General features: G+C 35.0%; 5 protein-coding genes and 1 pseudogene across 6 annotated transcripts; 3 read left to right on the forward strand and 3 right to left on the reverse strand.

Moving 5' to 3' along the window:
• Positions 1-1,853: 1,853 nt before the first annotated feature.
• On the forward strand, positions 1,854-4,994 carry LOC7497041 (sulfite exporter TauE/SafE family protein 2). The gene is made up of 4 exons (XM_024581558.2): positions 1,854-2,829; positions 3,930-4,064; positions 4,182-4,331; positions 4,427-4,994. Exons 1-4 carry the CDS (start codon positions 2,014-2,016, stop codon positions 4,733-4,735), a joined length of 1,410 nt encoding a protein of 469 aa, XP_024437326.1. The 5' UTR covers positions 1,854-2,013; the 3' UTR covers positions 4,736-4,994.
• Positions 4,995-5,061: 67 nt separating this feature from the next.
• On the reverse strand, positions 5,062-7,399 carry LOC7497040 (transcription factor ILR3). The gene is made up of 5 exons (XM_002316670.4): positions 7,060-7,399; positions 6,194-6,256; positions 6,004-6,081; positions 5,762-5,924; positions 5,062-5,588 (listed from the first exon to the last, which is right to left on the reverse strand). Exons 1-5 carry the CDS (start codon positions 7,218-7,220, stop codon positions 5,322-5,324), a joined length of 732 nt encoding a protein of 243 aa, XP_002316706.4. The 5' UTR covers positions 7,221-7,399; the 3' UTR covers positions 5,062-5,321.
• A 2,326-nt stretch (positions 7,400-9,725) lies between these two features.
• On the reverse strand, positions 9,726-10,599 carry LOC7497039 (thioredoxin-like protein CXXS1). The gene is made up of 2 exons (XM_052456936.1): positions 10,369-10,599; positions 9,726-10,062 (listed from the first exon to the last, which is right to left on the reverse strand). Exons 1-2 carry the CDS (start codon positions 10,465-10,467, stop codon positions 9,898-9,900), a joined length of 264 nt encoding a protein of 87 aa, XP_052312896.1. The 5' UTR covers positions 10,468-10,599; the 3' UTR covers positions 9,726-9,897.
• A 998-nt stretch (positions 10,600-11,597) lies between these two features.
• On the reverse strand, positions 11,598-17,383 carry LOC7495299 (kinesin-like protein KIN-14C). 2 transcript variants are annotated; one of them, XM_024611802.2, is made up of 17 exons: positions 17,142-17,383; positions 16,431-16,676; positions 16,198-16,342; positions 15,566-15,675; positions 15,364-15,483; positions 15,035-15,238; positions 14,738-14,947; positions 14,585-14,659; positions 14,361-14,507; positions 14,136-14,274; positions 13,888-13,997; positions 13,306-13,467; positions 13,019-13,224; positions 12,743-12,824; positions 12,546-12,650; positions 12,359-12,463; positions 11,598-12,173 (listed from the first exon to the last, which is right to left on the reverse strand). In XM_024611802.2, the coding sequence occupies exons 1-17, from the start codon at positions 17,184-17,186 to the stop codon at positions 11,982-11,984; spliced, it is 2,403 nt and encodes an 800-aa protein (XP_024467570.1). In that variant the 5' UTR covers positions 17,187-17,383; the 3' UTR covers positions 11,598-11,981. The 2 variants fall into 2 exon arrangements, with proteins under 2 accessions (XP_024467570.1, XP_002316704.1); XM_002316668.4 differs by having other exon boundaries at positions 13,888-14,000.
• Positions 17,384-18,802: 1,419 nt separating this feature from the next.
• LOC7495298 (oxygen-evolving enhancer protein 3-2, chloroplastic) lies at positions 18,803-19,967 on the forward strand. The gene is made up of 3 exons (XM_002317237.4): positions 18,803-19,229; positions 19,323-19,618; positions 19,743-19,967. The coding sequence occupies exons 1-3, from the start codon at positions 18,920-18,922 to the stop codon at positions 19,839-19,841; spliced, it is 705 nt and encodes a 234-aa protein (XP_002317273.3). The 5' UTR covers positions 18,803-18,919; the 3' UTR covers positions 19,842-19,967.
• A 142-nt stretch (positions 19,968-20,109) lies between these two features.
• Positions 20,110-22,072, forward strand: LOC127904041 (disease resistance protein RPM1-like; annotated as a pseudogene).
• The last annotated feature ends 118 nt before the right edge of the window (positions 22,073-22,190 follow it).

The following is a 22,190-nucleotide window of genomic DNA, read 5'->3' on the forward strand; positions in this document are numbered from 1 at the left end:
TTATATAGCTATAAATCATATCAGCTTGCATGGAGACAAGGGTAAAGAGAGGAAAACATTGTTATAAATGTCTTTAAAGGTCATCATTGGAGATAATAATTCATAATGGTTGGTGGTTTATTGTTAAGTGAAAAGAAAGTTGTCATGGACACTATTTTATGAGCTAACTTGTTCCTATAGAATATGTGAATGTCTACTATTTGATACAAATTAGGTAAGGAGGTATAGTAGTTTGACTACTATCCAAGAAGGGTACTCATTTATGCATATGCAACTCAATCAGGCATGTTATGGTTGGGCTTGTATTGCCCAGTCAAGTTGGATGGGTTAAACAAGTCACCTAAGCCATTTGTTATACTACAAGAAAAATTCAATAATTTAATCTAAAACATAAATAGGTTAAAAAAAAAGGTTAGGTTTGCTTGCTTGCTTGATATAGTGAAAGTTCACAAAAAATAGAAACAAGAGGGAAGCAAACTCTACTAACAAATATAGGACGATGTCGGCGGCATAGATGGCCGGATTTGTAAGGAGGGTGGCCAGATTCGCTAGAAAATATATAGGGAGGGGTTGTTTTTTGACGCAAGGTTGAAGAAGAAATAAGGGAAAAGAGAACTATAGGGTTTTAATTCATTTATATTTGCCAATGGAATTTCCATGGGTAATTTTGTCAGCATTGTTAACGTGTTAAATTGCTAATAAAAATTTATTTTTTTATTTTATTTTTTTTATCCTATCACAATTTTCACTGGGAATTGCCATTGGAAATGTTCCGTCACTATTTCAGTTAGAAATTATTGACAAATAATTTTCATCAAGGTTTTTGTTAGTATTTATTAATTTTCTAGTAATATACACGATGACGAATAATATGGGGATACTTGTTTGAATTTCACTCACCTATGGCATGCAATTATCTCATTAAAAAAAAAAAAAAAAGAGGAATATGATCACATGATCACATTAATTTACACACGATGGATTATAACCACTGTCTCTCTTTACATTCCATTAATTACAGAAATATAACTACTTTCAAACCTGATTACGTTAGAGTATTAAATTTTTTAACAAAGTTATCATTAACATATTCTTCGATAAACGCTTTTGGATATAGAAAATGCCACCTCTGTAAGATTCCTCCACAGCATTTCCAGCCTTCGGGTCATCTCAAAAGACAAAACGACTATTTTTTTTATAATAATACTTGAAAAATTAAATATCTATTAATTAGTTTTTCCAATGATATTTAACTATTATTAAAGTGACTCATTTACTGAATTCTATAAAACACCAACCATGAAGTGATTGATATGGTTTTCCAAGTCCTTTACTCTTTATAAAACGGGCTCCATCCATAAATTCCACATAATTATTAATATCATTCGAAAGCTCTTTTGAGAAATCCAAAGGACTCGATGGTTAACTATATTTATTCTTTGTTTTTCTTTTACTTAATTCAAAGAATTTGAATCTTGAATCAATAATTAGGAAATTTTATTTTTTAAATATATTAGATAAATATGAAGGTATGTCTTTAAAATAGCTCAAAAATAAAATTTAGTTTTAATTTATGTACAAATTAATTTGAATACATCCTTAATTATCCAAAAAAGATCTTGTATGAGGATTTGACTCATCAAGAATGATCATACGTCTCTAACAGAAAGGAAAATCTTACCAAATTCTATCCAAGATATTTCTGAATAAAAAAATAATCATTTAAAAAAATTAAATCCCTTTGATGGAGTTTGTCATTTTTGATTGATTCCAACTTCAGAATAAGACAATTGATCAAGTGTTCATTAATTGCCTGCCTGCCATGACCATTAGGTTACTGCCTAGTGGAAATAGATTTAGCTCAAGGTGTCTGTTTACTAATTGTTGATGATGACTGATTTTGTTTCTTTCTTCACTAAATCCATGCAGACACAAGATCCTCCTTTTCTCTTATAAAAACACCTATACAACCCTTTTTTGGCACACCACAGCAGCACCCAGAATTCTTAGCAAATGAAGGCCAACACCATCCTGACATGGCTAGCTGTCTCCCTCGCCATTTTGATCGCTCTTAGCCAGTCCAGAGCAGAAGAAACACAACCCCTTTCAAACAATCTGAAAATCGATCTTTTTCTTGACAAAATTGGTAAGTGGAGTCATCATCAGATACAGTCTCAAGAAACAGGATTGAAACTAGCACCCTCTATGGTGATAGCAGGAGTTTTATGTTTCATAGCTGCCTCTGTATCTAGTGCAGGTGGCATTGGTGGAGGGGGGTTGTATATTCCAATACTAACTATAGTGGCAAGTCTAGACCTGAAAACAGCCTCAAGTTTCTCAGCTTTTATGGTCACAGGAGGGTCTGTTGCTAATGTCATGTGTAACATGTTTACAAGAAGTGCGAAGTTTGGTGGTCAGACCTTGGTAGACTATGATATTGCAATTCTGTCTGAACCGTGCATGTTGTTAGGAGTTAGTGTTGGGGTTATTTGTAATCTTGTTTTCCCAGAGTGGCTTGTCACAATTTTGTTCGCTGTTTTTCTTGCTTGTTCTACCTTTAAGACTTGTCAGAATGGTGTTTTTCATTGGAAGTTGGAATCGGAAGAAGTGAATAGAAATGAAAGTGGGAATTTGGAAAATGGGTTGGTTGAATATGAGACTAGCACTAAGGAAAGTGAAGAGGTGATAAGCAGTGTCAAGGAGCCTCTTTTGGGTGTAGAATTAACTAGTTCCGTATTGAGGTTTCCATGGATGAAGTTGGGGATATTATTCATCATCTGGTTCTCCTTCTCCATCCTCTATCTTCTTCGAGGCAATCGGTACGGAGAGGTATGACTCATTTCTGTTTCTAATTCTCCTTGTGAGTTTATTCTTCTTTGCAAGATTTTACATAAGATTGGTATTTCCTTACATGATTTTACATAAGATTGATGATTGAAATTGTTCCGATAGCTCTGTGGTCCTTTTTCTGCAACTTTAGTGATTCTCTCTGGATGCAGACTTCATATGGTTTAAAATAATTTTTAATTGAAATCGAGAATTTGTTATAAAATTGAGTCAAGATTTTAATTTAATCAAAAGTTGAAAATTTTAACTTTTAGATTCTACTTATATTACATATCTTTTTAATAAAAACTACTGAATTATAACTCAAAAGTAAAAAATGACTTCTCATAAGCCATGCCCAGCAGACTCTTCATCAAGGACATATTTAGTCTAGAGATTATTCATGAAAAACACCATTCTTCTAATTTTGTTCCTAGAGGAACTTTGTAAGAGTTATTTGTGGAAGTTCATGCTGAACTATGGATGAGTCCAGGCTATATCATGTTCCAGTTGGTTCTCTCTAGTGGGAATATAAGGAAAGCCATGTTCAAAGTTACTTCATTTTGGACTTCAACAATGGTGGAATCTGGAACAGGATATGCAAGCAGAAAACAAATAATTCTGCCATAATGATATTAATTTATCATTTGGCTTTCCCTTCTGTTGGATCATCAATGATAAAAGACAGCATCATCAATGTATTTGATGCAATAGATTTCTTCTGAACTTCGAAAACAGCAGGCTCAGCTTGCAAGTCGCTAGCTAATGATTAGGCAGATTGAGAGATTTTTCTTGAAAACAGCAGGCACAGCTTGCAAGTCACTTACTAATGATTAGGCAGATTAAGAAGATTTTCTGGAAAATAGCAGGCGCTTCTTGCAAGTCACTGACTAAGGATTAGGAAGATAAGATAATTTTTTTTAAAACAGCAGGCACAGCTTGCTAGTCACGAACTAATGATTAGGCAGATAAAGAAGATTTTCTTGATTTGAATGAAGATTAAACAGTAGATTTTACCTTGTCAAATGCGATCAGTATCTCAAACTATACAGGCATTATCCTTTGGAGTATTGTTCATATGTGACAGTTTAGAGTACATGCAGGGTATTATACCAATGGAGTCCTGTGGATTTGGATATTGGGTTGTCTCATCACTTCAGATTCCTCTTGCAATAATGTTCACAGCATGGATACTGTACAGAAAAGAGAGCTGCCAACATCAAACTATAAACCAGCAGGTGCTTAACATACCACAGTAGAAATATTTAGCCACTTGCAGTCGATAGTTTTAATGTCACTTCTGTTCTGATAAGAATTAGAGCAAAATTATCTAAAAATCAGAGTTATCTGTGAAGGGCATGGAAGACCTAACAGGAGGTGGAACATCAAATAAGCTGATTTTCCCAGTCATGGCATTATTAGCAGGGATGTTGGGAGGAGTTTTTGGGATTGGAGGTGGAATGCTTATCAGCCCACTTCTGCTTCATGTTGGAATAGCACCTGAGGTAAATTACAACTCATGTTACGTTGAATCAGTTACCTACTAAATGCAGATTGATTTCCAGCTATAACTATTTCAAACCATCACTTTTCTGTGCAGATAACTGCAGCAACTTGCTCGTTCATGGTTTTCTTTTCATCTTCAATGTCGGCATTACAGTATCTATTGTTGGGCATGGAACATGTTGATACCGCCATCATCCTTTCCGTCATTTGTTTTGTTGCGTCACTTCTTGGGTTGCTGGTGGTACAGAGGGCCATAGTAAAATATGGCAGGGCTTCCATGATTGTATTCTCAGTTAGTACAGTAATGGCTTTGAGTACTGTTCTGATGACCAGCTTTGGAGCTCTTAATGTTTGGAGGGATTATAATTCTGGGAGAAACATGGGGTTCAAACTGCCCTGTTGAAGAAAGTTGTGTTAGTAATTAGCTCCTAGATTAGGTTCAGTTTTGAGTGCCAAGCTTGGAATAAAAAGAACTAGATATAGCAAAAGCAATTTAGTGTAGTAATTCCTGAAAGCCTTGGATGGCAGAGTTTCCTTTTGTCTACCAAACACCATTCCGACCCCTACTGCGATGCAATTCCTTCTAATGTTTAGATAAGTCATCAAGAGAAGCCAGGATAGATAAGATCCTTTGAAATAAAATTATGACTGTTTTTTTAGCAGATATTTTCCAATTTTAACACATCAGTGCACGTAAACATCTTTCTCAAACGAGAAATGAGCAACATATTTGAAAGATAAAAACTGGCAAGCAAAATTACCAAATTTGATTAATGAAAATTACAAGATATTCCAGCGATCGCTAGGAATTCCGAGTTTCCCATCTGTGATTGCACTCATACACTCTTATACTAACTAATCTATGAGAGCGAAAGATGATTGAAAGACAAACATTATCTGTGACCATTAACAAGAATCATAGTTAGTAAAGGCAACAAAAGCTTTCATGTTCTGAGAGAACATAGACATAAAATCCCTGCCTGAATTACTTAGGCAACTGGAGGGCGAAGAACATGATCCTGAGAGGTATCAACAACAGCAGGGGGCATGAACTGCCACATAGAAATTCCAGGATAACCAACAAAGGGCATCAGCTTGCTGCCAACAACTTGGCCTGGGGCAGAAAATGGAGCTGGAATGGCAGAGGGATGAGGCAGGAAGTTTGGTGGAGTACTCAAGGCTTTCACTTGCCGCTCTAGGTTCTCCTTTTCTGTCTTTAGCCTCTGTTTCTCATCACGAAGCTCATTCTTCTCTGCCTGCGTATACAAAGTTTAATGAACATAAATGACAACCACACTTGCCTAGTTCCTTTGCATACTATTAAGAATAACAGGTTACATATAATTTATAAACATGTATTTCAAACCTTTTTTAGGTGTTATGTATTAAATATAATGCAAAATTACTGAATACCAAATCCATGGCACACCTTTAATTCATCGATCTTCTCCTGTAGACTCACATTAGACTCTTTCAACTTCTGAGATTCATCTCGTAACTGAGTCACCATTCGAGCAGCATCAACCAATATAGCAGATTTGTCCACTTTAGGAGGCCTTCCAGGATCTAGAAGAGCACCCAATTCCGTGAACCTGGAGTCCACGTCAAACTAAACATCAGAATAACAGAGAGAGAGAAGAATATAAGCATTAGAAGGGCAATACAGCATGCCTGTCGTTCAGCCTATCCCGCCGCATTTTCTCTCTACATGCTTTGGAGCCAGTTGCATTACTTGATCCAGGCCTCACTCTTTCATACAAAAAAATAAAAAATAAAAAGCAGATTAGTTCACAACAAAAGCAGATGTGGAGAAAAATCCAGGAATAACTAGCAAGTTATGACTAATCTGTATACACCGTACCGTTTCCGAGACCCACTTTCCTTATGACCATCCGAATTCTCATATGAATTATTGAATTCCACACTGAAAACAAATGGGGTAGAGAGAGAAGATGATTAGCATGCCTATCAAAAAGATTTAGTTTATTCATTTACATCAAAATCAGCATGCCAGAAATCATAACTTTTCATAGATGTAGTGTTGCTAAACATCCTGGAGCAGCATCGAAAAAGATATACTAAAAAGCAAGTAATTAGCAATTAAATTCATATTGAAAACCTCTAATCATGCAATTATGAGTCCCAGTGAAAAAGTACATTGAGCCATTCAACCATATTAGCTACACATTTCTGAAAAGAAGTAAATCCAAATCCCAGTAATAAAAAAACCATTGATAGCAATACCAATAACCAGAATAAATATGCCAACGCATGAATAAAAAAAATTAAAAAAAAAAACAGCCCTTTCTTATATTTAAAAAACAATAACTAATTAACAATATTCCAAACATTTTAGAGAATTTGATGATGCTATCATTACAACCTCAGAAAGGAGGTAACCTGTAACAGCAGAAGAACAATCATATTGCTACAAAACTCAAAAATATATCAATAAATCCACTAAGTCCTATTCTTTATACAAACTTTAGATTAGTTGCTATTAAACAGAACTTGTAAAACTCATTTGGCTACTGACATCTCTAGTCTTCTCATAAGCAACACAATTTAGTGTTTCCAGACAGCACAGTATACTAATTTCACAAATCAAACCCACATTTCTAAACAAAACAACAAGAAGGCTGCCAACATGCTGTTACCAAGGAAAAAAGAATTGAACTTTACCAATCAAAAAGAGCTAGTAAAACAAAAGGAAACATAAAAAGGCACCTTAAGAAGGCAGAATCAGTGAAATTATGAGAAGACCAAAGAGACCCATTCGGGGTTTCATCAAGAGATTCAAGACCAAGAAGGTCACCACCAGGGACCGAAATGTCTTCAATCAACCCACAATCAAAAACCCAGTTATCATTTTCATTAGGCGACACCATCTCCGCCGGAATTCAAGGTTCCCGGCGTGTGTTCCGGTAAGCCGCCGTGGTGGAAAGAAAAGAAAATGTTGAAAAGGACACGAGTGAATTTGGTTTGGTTTGTTGAGATATGAAAAGGAAAAGAAAGAAGGAAAAAGAATATATTTGTTATTTTCAAGTGTCACGTTCTGTTATGCTCCACTAGCACCACATGGCACAAGTCAAGAAAAAGGTAAAGCAAGCAAATATAGAAAGCAACATAACACCATAGTTGCCACACCGCATTCGGGTTGACCTGTGGCACTGCTCGTGTTATCGGTAAGAGGATTGACTCAAGTTGATTCCTCAAAAAGAATTTTTTAAATAATTAAAAAAATATTATTTAAAAAATATAGTTAATGAATTGAGCTTTGACTATTTAAATGAATAAACCTGTTTTTTTATCTTCTCAATTAATTTTTTTATTTTTTTATTTAATCTAAACTATTTTAAATATCATGTTGACATGTCAAACCAATCAAGGACTTACAATTATATATGACAGAAGCTTGCAATTTTTTGGAGGGTGAAATATATAATTAGTATTTGTGATTTGGATTGTTTATTATATTTGTATTTTTAGTTTTGATTTTATCATTATTACCCTTGTATTTACAATTATTGTTTATATTATATAAAATTAAACTAGATTATAGAGGAAAACATGACTAAAAACTAAAGTAGATATGACCAAAAATAAAAACTATAGAGGTAAATATAAACTAAGCATTGAAAATGATTATCAAATCAAAATCATAGAATTAAATATAACTAAAAAAAATATTTGGTAGTTTTAGAATTGAAAAATCCAAAAAAAAAAAATGCTAATCTTTTTAGACTATTGGGCTATGGGGAGTTCAAATTTTTTATTTGGCAATTTTGGATTTTATTTTTATTTTCTTAGTTTTTGGTTTGGTAGTTTTGAGAATAATGGTTATGGTATGATATGTAAGGAAGTACCAAGACTATAGATTTTTTGTGGATTATTTTTTATTATTATGTTTGGTGAAGTCTTAGAATTGTATATTTACTTTTATGATGGTATCCATTATTTTGATATATGATATTATAAAGAAAGAACTCATGCATAATCCTGTGTGAAACTTAGCACTTTTCAAGATTGGATCAAATTGTGGAAATTCTCAACGGGTTGTAATCGGGTTTTGACCAGATCAACCCGTCGAGTTAGCCAGGTTTTTAACTACTTTTATTTTTTCATAAACCTGATCCGATTCCAGCCCTGGATCCCGGGTCAACCTGTCAGGCCGGGCCGAGTTTTAAAAATATGCATAATACTCAGGAAAACCCATAAATAATAAATGACTAAAATTAGAAAATAACTAAGAGCTTTACCATACATATCTCATTTACATTTTATTAGTGTTTTAGGATATAAAAGATATATACAAAATAAATAAAAATATATTTAGTTAAAATGACAGATTTATTTAGAAACAAATTAAAAATAAATTTATTTAATTACATTATCTTTGTCACCTATCCTAATCAAACATGGCCAAATACCACTTTTATGGAGGAAAAAAATATTATATGAATTTCGTGTATCAAACCAATCATATTATATAAATATTTGACAACAACCACTACATCAATAAATTAGTCAATTTTGATCTATACGACTCTCCTCCATATAATAATTTAGGGAATTTTAATCACATATAAATGAGCTTCATTGAATAAGGTAGGTAGGCAGTAGACTTCAATAAACTTTATGAAAGGGGGAAATGACTAAAGATCTCAATCGCTCTTGCAAGCCACAGGCACTTGAAGTAGCAGTGGACAACAACAGGCACATACACACATGTATGCACAAAGATCACAGAGACTCTGCAATATTTGCAGGAATGGACTGAACAAAACTATCAATCCTTTTCCTTATCTCTTCTGGATTTGCACCCACTATCTTGTCAACTTGAGCACTATCCTTCATCAGCACAAATGTTGGCATACAAAAACTTGGTTTTTTTTTTTTTTTACCAAAACGATGTTGTTAGGTTTTTGAAGAAAAAAATCAAAACTTGACATGATCTCAGACTAGGTTGAGTCTTGTAATTATGATTAGAAATCAATTAAAGTATTCTAAAAGTTGTGCAAGTAAAGCAATCGATACTTGGGAACAAAAAAAGGTTCAAATCATCAAAAGTACAGCAAAAGAGGAAACTTGAACAGCCCACGTCAGAACCAGAAGTTTATTGCTCGACCAAGAAGTCACCACAAAGATGCCTTCAGGCTACCATCATATTCTCAGCTAGAGGTTTCATGGCATAAATTTTACTTGGCGTTTATGGAAACTTGGAAAGGTTCAGATAAGTCAAGGAGTCCACCCAAGGTTCTGTGGCTACATGACAGTGGGAATTTGTATTTTTGTATGATATTGGTAAGGTTCCAATATGAAGAAGATGTGCCCATCTTTACACCAAAGGCTATTAGTGATGATCTTTCATATCAATCACAATAAGAATAAAGTTTCCACTAGAAACCACACGGTGCTCATTCCCAGCCTCATGTGAAGGAATCAAATCACCAAATATTTGAAGTCGTATCTTTGTAAAGATAGCACTAACAAATATCTGCAGCATACATGCATGCATACATATTCAAAGACTTGTTTCATATGCAGAAAGGTAAGCATGGATGGCTAGATATGTGCAATTCTTGGGTCGAACAATGAATTGATTACCTTGACAGCATCCACATCAACAGTGAGAAACAGGATATCTGGATGAGCTGAAGCCAGATCTTCAAAAATTGGGTTCATGGCCACTGATGGCATACACCATGAGGCAGTAAAGTGAACAGCGATCTACAACATGGGACCCCAGCATCAGTAAGGAAAATATTCCACGCCCAAGAGACCCTCTCATCTTGACATCTCACACTTGTCGGCAAATTCATGAAAAACTCTAACTGGTTATCAATCAAAGTCCATGGAAGACACATGCTTTACTCCTCAAAACACAAAATCAACGAGCACAGTTTTAAGAAAAGCAATATTTCAACTGCAAACACTTTGATTTATACCCTTATAGAATTGTCAATCTTGTTTCTTTACACTTTGAATCCTTTGCACGCAAATTGTGAAGTTAGATGATGAAGAAAAAGAACTTACAGGGCAGGTTTGAGTGGTGGCTTGGGAGATATAGAAGTCCCAAGACTCCCCTGACTCCACCATTACAACTCTTGACTTATTGGTGGCTTCGCTTTCCATGTCACCTCCTTCCCTTTTCTCCTCACTATTTCTCTTCTTTAACGTCTTGGCTTATGCTTTTCAATCCTGTTTAAGAATCTAGAACCTGCTGGTTCTTGTTGTTTCCTTTTACAACCAGATTACACCAAACATTGAACTTGCTCGTTCATGGTTCTTCTTTAACATGCTGTGTTTGTTTCTCGGAACTGATTTTCGGGAAATCACTTTTCAAACTTTCTTGTATTTGTTTGTCATTAAAAAAGTTAGTCAATGGAAAACACTTTCCAGTAAAATAAAAATTTGGCTTGGTTTCCAGGAAAGTGTTTTCCTTTTCTTAAGTGGAAAACATTTTCCGGAAGTTGTGAAAAATTTAGAAATGTCATATTATTTGCTGATTATATCAAATTTGGTCCTCAAACTTTTGATTGTTATATATATTTTGTTTTAAATATTTATTTTTCAATTCCATCCCTTAGAATTTAATTTTTATATTAATTTTGATCCTTATTTTTATAATTATTATTTACTTTTCCCTTATCATTTTTTGATTGAAATTTTTTATTTATCAAATTTGGTCCTCATTCTTTTTATTGTTACTTATTTTATTTTAAATAATTTATGAAATGTTAATTATTATTATTTTAATTTCTTCATCTTTCAATTCTTTTTATTTTTTAGATTTGATTTTTATTATTTTGATTATTATTTACTTATTTTATTTGAAATAATTTATGAAATGTTAATTATTATTATTTTAATTTCTTCATCTTTCAATTCTTTTTATTTTTTAGATTTGATTTTTATTATTTTGATTATTATTTATTTTATTTGAGATAATTTATGAAATTAATTTTTTTTTTCAATTTCATTCTCATTCAACTTTTTAATTTGTAAAATTTATTTCTTATTATTTTAATAAACTTGAAAAAAATAAAATATTAATAAGTTATTTTCCAGCTCATTTTTTATGATATAATCAAACATTGAAAAGTGTTTTTCAAAAACCAAAATTTATCAACACCTAGGAAGCTAGAGTTACCCTTTAAATTGTCGGGTACGCAACCACTTTGTAGGAGGATTTCGAACAAAGGGAGATAGGTTGAGAGTTTTCAATATAAATAAAAATAAAAAACGAGAAAAATCGAAGTGAATTAATCAAAACACTAATAATACAATATCTTATAAAGATAGGCTATGAATGTGATATACATAACATTGTCAAAATGAAACTCATCTTTTAGCTTCAGACTAGTTAGATAATATAGCACCCCGTTCACCAATTGATGGATTTCTGACATCCAAGGATCAAGGTCAGGAAGCCAACAAATTGATGACTATATAGCAAGGAACTAACGCAAGATCCTAACCTCAACATTTAATTCTAATGGTACAAATTATTAGCTCGGGAACATCTACAGAGAAATAACCAAACTCATTGTCACCCCCCCCCCCCCCCCCAAATGGCACAACAATGACCCTCACAAACAGAAGTTAGCATCAAGGTGTGGTGATACACACAACAGAAGCAATTGAGATTAGCCATAACTCAAGCGCGAATCTGCAGGTCGAGCTGGCATTTGAGCTAGCATTTGACGTCGAGGAATACCAATTTCACAAGCATTGACTCTGGCTGCAAACCGAAGAGAACACAGAGATTCCCCAACTGAAGCAGGGTCCGGAGAAATATTGACAAACATCAGGGTTTTGGAATCGCCTCCTAGACAAGGCTGTAATAAAATATAAAAAAAAAATCTTAAACTTTAGCCAATCATCCAGAAACAACTAACATAATTAGAAGTATCAATTATCAACTAGGCTACATGTACACGCTGACTCCTACTCTCATCCGAACAAGTATTTTCGTTCAAGTAAAGATGCATAGAGTTTGTAAGGGCCCTGAAAGTCATGTTACCTGCAGAAGGTAAGTCAATTTTGAGTTCCTAAACGGAACATGGTCCTCTTTCTTTGCCAAAGAAAATATCACATCACTCAAGCATGACAAGCTTCTGTTGATGGCCTGATCATGTAGAACAAGTTAGCATAACGACATTGAGGAAAATCACAAAGAGTTTTCAATAATGGATTATTATGGAGCATACCTGAGTTTCCTTCAACCTGTCTCCAGTTGCCCCACTCCTCGAGAGTCGCTCGCTTCCAGCAAGATCAATGAGGTTTAGAACTCCTTGCACTTGTTGTTCGGTACCCTGGCAACAAAAGAAAAGGTAGCAAGCACATGAATCAAAAAGTTAAGAAAGTTTAAGATCCTCCATGACTACAACATTAGACAAATAAGCACCTCATTTACTCCTGATATACGCAATGTGAACACAAAATGGCTTCTTGAAGACTGTTCATTCATTTGGGTCTTACCAACGGACCTAGAAAAACAAACAGGCAAACAAAACTTTTCAAACTCTAACTATAATCTTTAATACGATGCATTGAGCAGTAGCATTTCCTCACAAAATTTGTTAAGCCAAAAACGATGCAATAGATCATAACCTTAATTCAACTCTACAAATTTGCATGACAAGGCGAAGTCATTAGGTATCAAAGCAATTACTCTATCTACCTGCTTTGTGCAGCTTGCCGAAGTAGAGAGGAAATCTCTTCCATTCTACAAACGTCCACAATTGTAAGATCAGTGACATAGGTGTTTCCATTTGCATCGTGTTTGATGGTATACTGCTTTCCTGGAGCTCCATTTTCTGTACTGCTCGATTTATTTGTCGACAACAAATCACGAATGGTTTCATTGTATATTTCCAGCATTGAAGCCTGCAAATTTAAACCAAAAACAAACAGTTATTAGATTAGGAAGTCAGTGTTAGACATTGTAAAATAGTTTTAGATGAATACCTGCATTTTGTACTTCCAACCCTGTGCCATAAGGGACTGGCTAGTTTGAAATATTTGTTCTAAAGAGCGTGGTATCAACCCCTTCTGCTCTGGAGCTTCTGGCCTGCCCATCATAGTATAGGTTTTGCCCGAACCTGTTTGACCATAAGCAAAGATGCATACCTGCCAAAAGTGGTATATTGGCATTGATTAGTGCATATCTTAACCATGGCTAAAACCAACTAGATCTATCAGATGAACAAAATCATTTGGTATAAAATGGGAAGACTAATTTCGACTTAAAATCTCACTTTCAAATATGTCTAAACATTATAAGCCAAGAAATCATAGGTATGAGACAATCAAGATTAAAACTTTAAAATAAAAGTTTGTTTTTGTAATCAACATAATAACCTAAAACATCTTTCACAAATACAATTACATTCCTCTACAATTTCTTTAAAGAATAATGGCCAAGAGACCGTTTCATTCTGGACAATTACAGCTGAATTCTGTTCAACTTTTCAATCCAGCAAGGGAGAGATTTTTAAATCTGTTTTTTTAAATATCCCAAAGTACAAGAGAAAGAGACAGCAGAATCACCTTATAGCCATCAAGGGCACTCTGTACAAGCTGTGATATTTCAACAAAAACTTCTTGCTGAGAAGCATCATGATTGAACACCTTGTCAAATGTAAAAGGATATTTCTGTCCTGCTGAAAACAAAAGCCAGAAATTTTAGAAAAAAAAATCTCAAAAAGAAAGCACGGATTTCACCGAATAAAAATATGTTAATGAAAATGTAAACTACCTATTATTAGGTGCATTTCTGATGAGAAACATGTACATACCACTTTGTATTACATCGATGCCTCTGCCAAGAGCTTCTGTTGAGGTAGGATAAGAAATGACTGGTGGCTCAGACCCAGCACCATCATCTGGCAACACGGGACGCACTCTGCAAAATACTCGAATATTCCCCTTTAGCTCCTGCAACACATGATTTGTTAATTGTTAGCACCATCATCCAAGGCTTCTTTTGAGTGTATAAATGAGTTAGCACAAAAGAACCTTACCAAAATGGTATTGTGCAATTTTTTCCTCAATTTCTCTCCTTCAACTAGTTGATTTTCTGTCTCTGCTAAGCGCTCTTGTAATTCACGTACAGTTCTCTTTTGCTTTTCAAATTCTGTCCTTGTTTCTATAGAAGATAAATCAGACATCTAAAACAAACAAATGAAGATATTGTTAGATTTCCTTAAGTATATCCTTGATGCACAAGATTAACAACTTCCATTACCTTCAGCATTTCATTTGCAGCAGTGAGCTGATGCTCCAACAAGCATATTTGTTCCCTCTGAGAAGAACATGTCTCCTGCAACAAAACCTTAATCTTAGAATACTTGCTAAATAACGAATAAAAGGCAGAATAAGAAGGTCAGTATGAACAAACCTCCAAGGATTTTGTTTTTTCCATCAGATATTCTAGTTTTGCACAGGATTCACCAGTACTTTCTTTATACTTCACCACATCAGAAGTTAAAGCCTGCACTTGAGCCACTTGGCGATCACGATCCTCTCTAACCTGCTGCAACTCTCCTCGGAGACATTTCACTTCATTTGCTAATGTGTCCTTCTGATTCAAAGCCTCATCTTGAGCAGTCTAGAAAATACAGCATGTAAGAGAACAATTAAAGAAACCAAGAATTCTTGCAAGCTGTTAAATTGATACTACTTCAAAGGAACATACCCTGGCTAAATTTAATTGATCCTGCAATGAACTGTAGCGACCCCTTAATGTACTGTGGTTCTCGACTATAGTAGACTTCTCCTTTTCTACACGTTTTAGAGACTCGCGAGCAACTTCAAGTTCAGCATGCAGCTTGCTATTGTACTGTTGTAAACTCAAGTTGTACTCTTGTAATCGCTTGTACATATCATCAACTGAGGAAGCCTGCAAATTTCATCAAAGTTATCAATCATTAAGTGAAGCAACATTAAGATTTAAGACACATAAAGGGAAAAAATATTGAATTAGCATTGAGAAATAAAGATGCAAGAGTTACTAAAGGGAATTACCCTTTGATTGGCAGCTAAAATATCTTGTTGGGCTTTCTCAAGATCTTTTGATAGAGAAGCCTGCAAAGCTTCTAATGCAATTCGTGCTTCATTTTCCTTTCTATGACAAGCGATTGCATCCTAGTTGCCAAACCACAAAATCAAAATAAAGTTGAAACAGGAAGAAAATATCACAACAGAAAGTGAAAAATTGAAAATTTACCAGCTTTTCTGATTCTTCTTTTGAAAGTCTCTCTTGTAAACAAGCATTATCTTGCCTCAGCTCACTAATAGTTGCACTAAATCTCTCCTCCTTGTTTTTCATCTCTGCCTCTGGAAGAACACATATGAATCAACATTAAAAACTGTTTTGTCTTCATGATTTCCTACATCTCAGTCGAACAATAAAAAAAAAAAAATACCAACCGAAAGGAGACTTTTGAATGGTACTCTGTGATCAAAATAGCATGCTAGTTAAAATGTAATCTAGTACAGATGAATTACTAGCTAAACTTTGAAACATAAGTTAACAATCACTAGAACCCATCTTATTTCACACAAGAACAAAAGGTATATCAATTCCCAAGGGACATCACGTGCTCTGCCTAGAGTTAAATTAATGGTTCACTAAATTATGTATGGAATTCGTGGAAACACATGATGGATGTGCCGATGTGGGGAACTACAATCGGGTTCTATTATCAATTTATTGTCAAGAGTGGAACTGACCTATGAATGATATATCAACTCTGTCAATGTTTGTGGGTGTGTGCAAGAGATTAGATTGTCAATCACTTGCCGACAAACATAAGATCATGCAGTACTAGAAAGAAACATTAAAAGAACACAAAATACCAGTTTCGGTACACTTTTTCTCCAAAGCGTCTAAAGCAATTTGAAGCTTTCCTTCCTCTTCGACATGGGATTCATCTCTCTTCTGGAACCATTTGATACAAACCTTAAGCCTAGCATTAAGTTCACTCACTAATTCCAAATTCCCCTGCCAAAACAAAACAACAGTACCAAACTTTAGAAAAACCAACCCAACAAACAGTATCCTTCACTAAACCAAAATCACCAAACAAAACCTTGTGATCAAACTTTTTCATCTTCAATCTCTCATTGACCAGCGCATCAACTTCTTCCTTGGTAAACTCAACATTGCCACAATCCGAACCCTCAGCACAGCTCCCCACATCACTAGTTGCAGTAACATCCAGCTTCCTGTTAACAGAACCAAATGGCTTGCGCTCCACATTCGTAGCTCCTCCTGTTCTTCCCATCGCAATCCTCCTCCGCTTATCTAAAGGAATACCTTCCACCCCTTCCTTCTTCTACAAAAACCCAATAAAAAAACTCAATCAAACAGCGCCATGATTTTTCAATTAAACACAGTAAATGTCAATTAAAACAGAAATATCAACTTAGCAGAACCCAAATTCGAAACCCAGAAGGAAAAATTACAGACTAAACTAAACCAGTTAAAAACAATGAGATTACCAAAAAATTAAGCATCAAGTATAAATTCTAATTAGAACAGGAATTAAGGCAAAATCGTAAGATTTATTGCATAAAATTAAAATAAAATAAAATAAAAATCGCTTCGCATAGTTACCTACAGTATAAAACACAAAACCCATAAAAACCCATCAATATTATTCTTCAAACACAACTACAATCACCGAAATTTCTTCAATTTTTCCTAGATCCAAAATTTCTTATTTTCTCAGCAACCAAACAGCCCCTTTACAAAAAAAAAGCAACAAGAAAGAGGAAAAAAAAAAAGCAGGACTACTTACAGAAGAAGGACTACGAGGAGGCCGATTCTGGTTCCTAGAAGCCATCGGAATCAAAAGGCAGAGTCAATCACAGCCGTTGATTTTCAGCAACGTTGTACTGGAAGAAGCCAAGATTGGATTTGGACCGTTGGTTTTGTTTGATTAACCAGAGAGAGAGAGTCGAGATCTGAGAGAGACAGAGAGAGTTTTGGGCGGAGAGTGAAATTTGAAATGAGTCGTTGATTTCAAAATTGGGAGAAGTGGCGCTTCCTGTACTTCCTTACTGTTTTGCCCTTCACTCTTCGAAAAGTGTACTTTACTGGGCCCTAATTTGGTTCACAAAATTCAAATTTTGAACTACTACTCCAGGCCCAGTTTAGGAAGATCACTAAACTTGTAAACCATAGCCCAACTAGAGATGATAATTTTACCCAATCCATCAAGTATTCGATGTCAATTGATCTGGTTGAATCAGACTTTTATTAGGTTTGACTAGAAATCGAAGAAGAAAATTTGATGCAGTAAACATAGATGTTTCTGAGTTTTTGGGTGATAATATGATATTACTAGATGATTTGATTACATAAATTTTATAGATGATGAAATAGATGTTTTTATAAATTAATAGGACAAGTTTAGATATAAAACAAAATTATGAATCAGTCGAGACTAAACAGCTCCTTCAAATTTCAATAACAGAAGATTTGATTGTTGGATCGAGATCAAATATTTACAGGTGATTCTAAGGGTAATTTTTTTTTTTAATAGTCATTACATTGCTAAACGGATAGTTAAATTTTAAACATTGATGCTTATGCTATGACAGATTTTATGATTTTTTTTATGTTTTTTTCTAAATCCTGTGTTTTAATTCAGATATTTTGTTTATTGTCTTAATGTTTTTGAATTCTTAGTTATTTTCTAGTAGAGATAGTCTATTTAAAGGTTATATAAACCTTTTAAGAAGGTAACTATTATATTCTTTATTTTTTAAGAAAAAAAATTATGAATTCATGGTTCACATCTACAATATTTTTCACTCATTAAACTTTTTGTGTCTTTTTCTTATGATTTTTGTGTTGTCATTATTCTACCTACCTTCCACTTGCATGAAAATCTAATCAGTTTTGTTGAAGTTGGTATGACGAGGGGTGAGGGATTTTCTCACCCTATTATTTGATTTGATCCCCACCTTATTTTTTTATTTTTTTTTATTTTATAGAGTTGTAATTTTATTTTTCAATGAATTTTTATCAGCATTTTTTATAAATTTGTGCATGAATTTGAAATTTAGACTCCATTATATAGTTTATAATTTATGAATGGAAATATAGTTTATTTTTTAAGTTTAGATTTTATTTTTAAAAATAAAAATCAAGTTGTTGAAAAAACTATTTTATCCAATAGAAAATAGATTGATGATTTACAGCATTTACCAGACAAATTTTGGGTCCAATTAACTTCAATTATTCTCGAATGGAACCCAAGGATTGAAGAATTTTAACGGTAGAATTTAAATCCTGTTAGAATTCACTCGGCATGATTCTACTAGTCCAAAGTAGAGACCAAACCAACATGTCTAATTACAAAAGCCCAAGTTACACATGTACAACAATGATTGGTTAAAACCATATCCAGCTTATCCAAGTAGAAAATCGGGCAGATAAGGTATGGCAGCTCGAGAACCAATCTACATCACAAACACACACAAAATTTGACAAGCAAAATCAGCTCTCCAAAAAAGTATATTTAGTGAATCAAATTGAGCAGCACAGAGCTTGTTAGAGAAAATTTGATACATGGCACAAGCAATGGCTTCAATGGCTGGCCTACGTGGAACATCTCAGGCTGTCCTTGAAGGTAGCCTCCAGCTAAGTGGTTCAAACAGGTTGTTGAAGGTGCCTAGCAACACCGCTCGTGTGGCTGTGGCACTTCCTGGTCTTACTGTTAAAGCCCAACAACAAGTGTCTGCTGAGCCTGAAACTAGCCGTAGGGGGATGTTGGGTCTTGTTGCTGCTGGTTTGGCTTCTGGTTCTTTTGTTCAAGCTGTTCTTGCTGCCGCTCTCCCTATCAAAGTTGGCCCTCCTCCCGCTCCTTCTGGCGGACTACGTAAGTTCATGAATTAGTAATCCTCCTTGGTTATTTTGCTATTTGTAAAATATATCCAACTATGTATGTTGACCCACATTGGTGTGGTGGCAGCTGGGACGTTGAACTCTGATGAAGCAAGAGACTTGGTCCTGCCATTGAAAGAAAGGTTTTTCTTGCAACCACTCCCCCCAGCTGCGGCAGCAGCAAGGGCTAAGGAGTCAGCTAAGGAGATTATTGGTGTGAAAGGTTTGATTGACAAGAAGGCTTGGCCTTATGTCCAAAATGATCTTCGCCTCAAGTCTTCATATCTTCGTTATGATCTCAACACTGTTATATCTGCTAAGTCCAAGGATGAGAAGAAATCCCTCAAGGAACTTACTGGAAAGCTCTTTGATACCATCGGCAATGTGAGCAATAGATTAATTTGATTGGATTTTGTTGATTTTGATAGCATTAAAAACACCATCAGCTTAAGTTGTTTCGATCATCAAACACTTTCAGTTGTTCAAGAGTTGCCTTTTTCTTTTTCAGCTGGACCATGCAGCAAAGATTAAGAGCACCCCTGAAGCAGAGAAGTACTATGCTCAGACTGTATCTGCTCTGAATGATGTTCTTGCTAAGCTTGGTTAAGAGAAATTCATGTATTTCGATCTCAGCTTTTGTGAATTTTTTTTTTTTGTGAGACACTTCATTTTGGATGTTCTTTGAAGGAAATCTAGTTGTGCAAAAGAATAAGTAGTGCCTTCATTTTCTGTTTATGGGGCAATCATGAACATGCTAAATAGATGAATTGATTGACATAAAAAGGCCAATTAGTAACTAATGGAAGCACAAGAAGAAATCTCATACTAGAAGAAAACCTGTGGGCAATAGATCACTGAAAAACTGCTATATCTCTTGTCAGGCAATGATGTTTTCGGAGCATGAAAATCATAGGTCGTGAAAGCAGAATCATGAATATCAGATCATAATGACTTCATCAAATAGTAATGACATCTGGTTTCTTTACTAGAAGAGTGCTTCTACAAGCTTTCATAAACTATATCATCATAAAATGGATGCTCCAGATAAGGAAACAATTAGCGAAAGCAGGAAATCCGGCCGCAGACCTAGTTATGTTAATTTTTCTACCGGTGAGCTTCATAGCAATACATCCAATCTCTATATAATCAAGCAAAGGAAAGTAGCTGTCAGCATTCATAAAACAAGTCAGAATCAAGAACTTGAACATTATTGTTTGACAGAACAGAACTTCTATGATGATTGTTTCCTAGCCATTTTATCTAGCAATTCTAAGTAAAACATCATGAAGTGAACTGTACATTAGCAATCGTAATGATTCTGCGAGAAAGTAGACTAAAGAAAGGATCAAACTACCCACACTTTAGCGATCTTGCTGCATTCCTTTCAGAATTACCAGGGTAAGGCCTAGGAGGACCATGACTGCAAGATAAAAGAGAGAATTAACTCAACTTATCGTATGAAAGAAAGCATTTACTTCAATTTAATTTAGTAGTGGTAATTTTAGATTAGTTCTCAGGTCAATGGAGGTGGGGTATCAGTCAAAAAATTAAACAAAACTGGAATCTCATAGGTAGAGACTCCGATGACTTCTGACTTTCTTGTACATAGAGCGCTGGAAAGAAATTGTTAAGACTTGTTAAACCCGAAGAAATTGTTAAACTTGAAAGTAAATCAAGGGTGTTTTGTTGTTTTCAGTGAGTAAATTTCATCAATTTTTGGGCTAGAGGAAGGAGAAGATTGGTGATTCTTGGAGCAAGAAGCCATGGCCATGATAGCAATGAAGAGAGTGCTAGAGAAACTGGCTTCCTTTGTAGCACAAGAAACTCGGTTGCTAGGAGGACCTTGGGGAGGAATCGATGAGCTAAGGGATGATTTATACAGCATGAAATCTTTCCTTCAGGATGCAGAAGCAAGAAGTGAGAGTGATCAAGGACTGCAAATTTGGGTGAAACAAGTGAGAGATGTGGCTTATGATGCTGAAGACATTCTCGAGCTCCGCTCAGCACCACCTCAAGGAAGTGGTTTTATCCATTCTCTTTGCAATTCCTATCGTTACATCCGTAAATTAAGGGCTCAACATCGGCAGGCAGTCCAGTTACAGAGCATTAAGGCAAGGGCAAAGGCCATTTCGGAGAGAAGAAAGTAGAAATGCATTTTCTTAGAATAAAGTAGACATGGCTACAACCTCCAGCCCTACGGTAGAGAAATGGCATGACCCCCGGTTAGCTTCTCTTTACATAGATGAAGCTGCTGTTGTGGGAATTGAGAACCCTAAACATCTGCTGATTTCATGGCTAGTAGAAGGAGAAGAAAAGCTCACCAGTATCTTGGGTGGGAGGATTGGGAAAAACAAACCTCGCCAAGAAAGTTTTTGATAGCCAAGCCATCAGAAGATGCTTTGATTGTCATTCCTGGGTTACTGTTTCCAAGTCATTTTCACCCACAGAGCTTCTACGAGTTGCCCCGTAAGCTTACTGGAGGCAACTAAAGAACCAGCCCCAGAGAAATTGGAATCGATGAACGACTTCCAATTGATTGGTGCACTATGGAAACATCTACAACAAAGGAGGTAGTCATTGTTTTCGATAATGTATGGAGTGTAAATGCTTGGGAAACAATAAAATATGCATTTTGTAACTGTAGCAGCAGAGTAATCTTCACCACTCGTTTAAGCAAACTGCCTGAATCTATAGACAGTACTGGCCATGTTTATCAACTCCAACCTTTACCAGAGAAAGAAGCTTGGAATGTCTTCTGAATATGTCAGAGAATAATATAAATTATATTCTAAAATCTCATCTAATAGTTTAAATTATTAGGTTAAGATGGTTTTTTGACATGGTATCAGAGCCTTAAAATGATTAAACAGTCACGAGTTTGAATCTCATAATCATTATTTATTTGATAAAAATTAAGCACAAGGTAAAGTGAGTCTGTACAAGTTTCAAACCTAAA

This window comes from Populus trichocarpa, chromosome 11 (genome assembly GCF_000002775.5).
Source record: "Populus trichocarpa isolate Nisqually-1 chromosome 11, P.trichocarpa_v4.1, whole genome shotgun sequence".
Lineage (NCBI taxonomy): Eukaryota > Viridiplantae > Streptophyta > Magnoliopsida > Malpighiales > Salicaceae > Populus > Populus trichocarpa.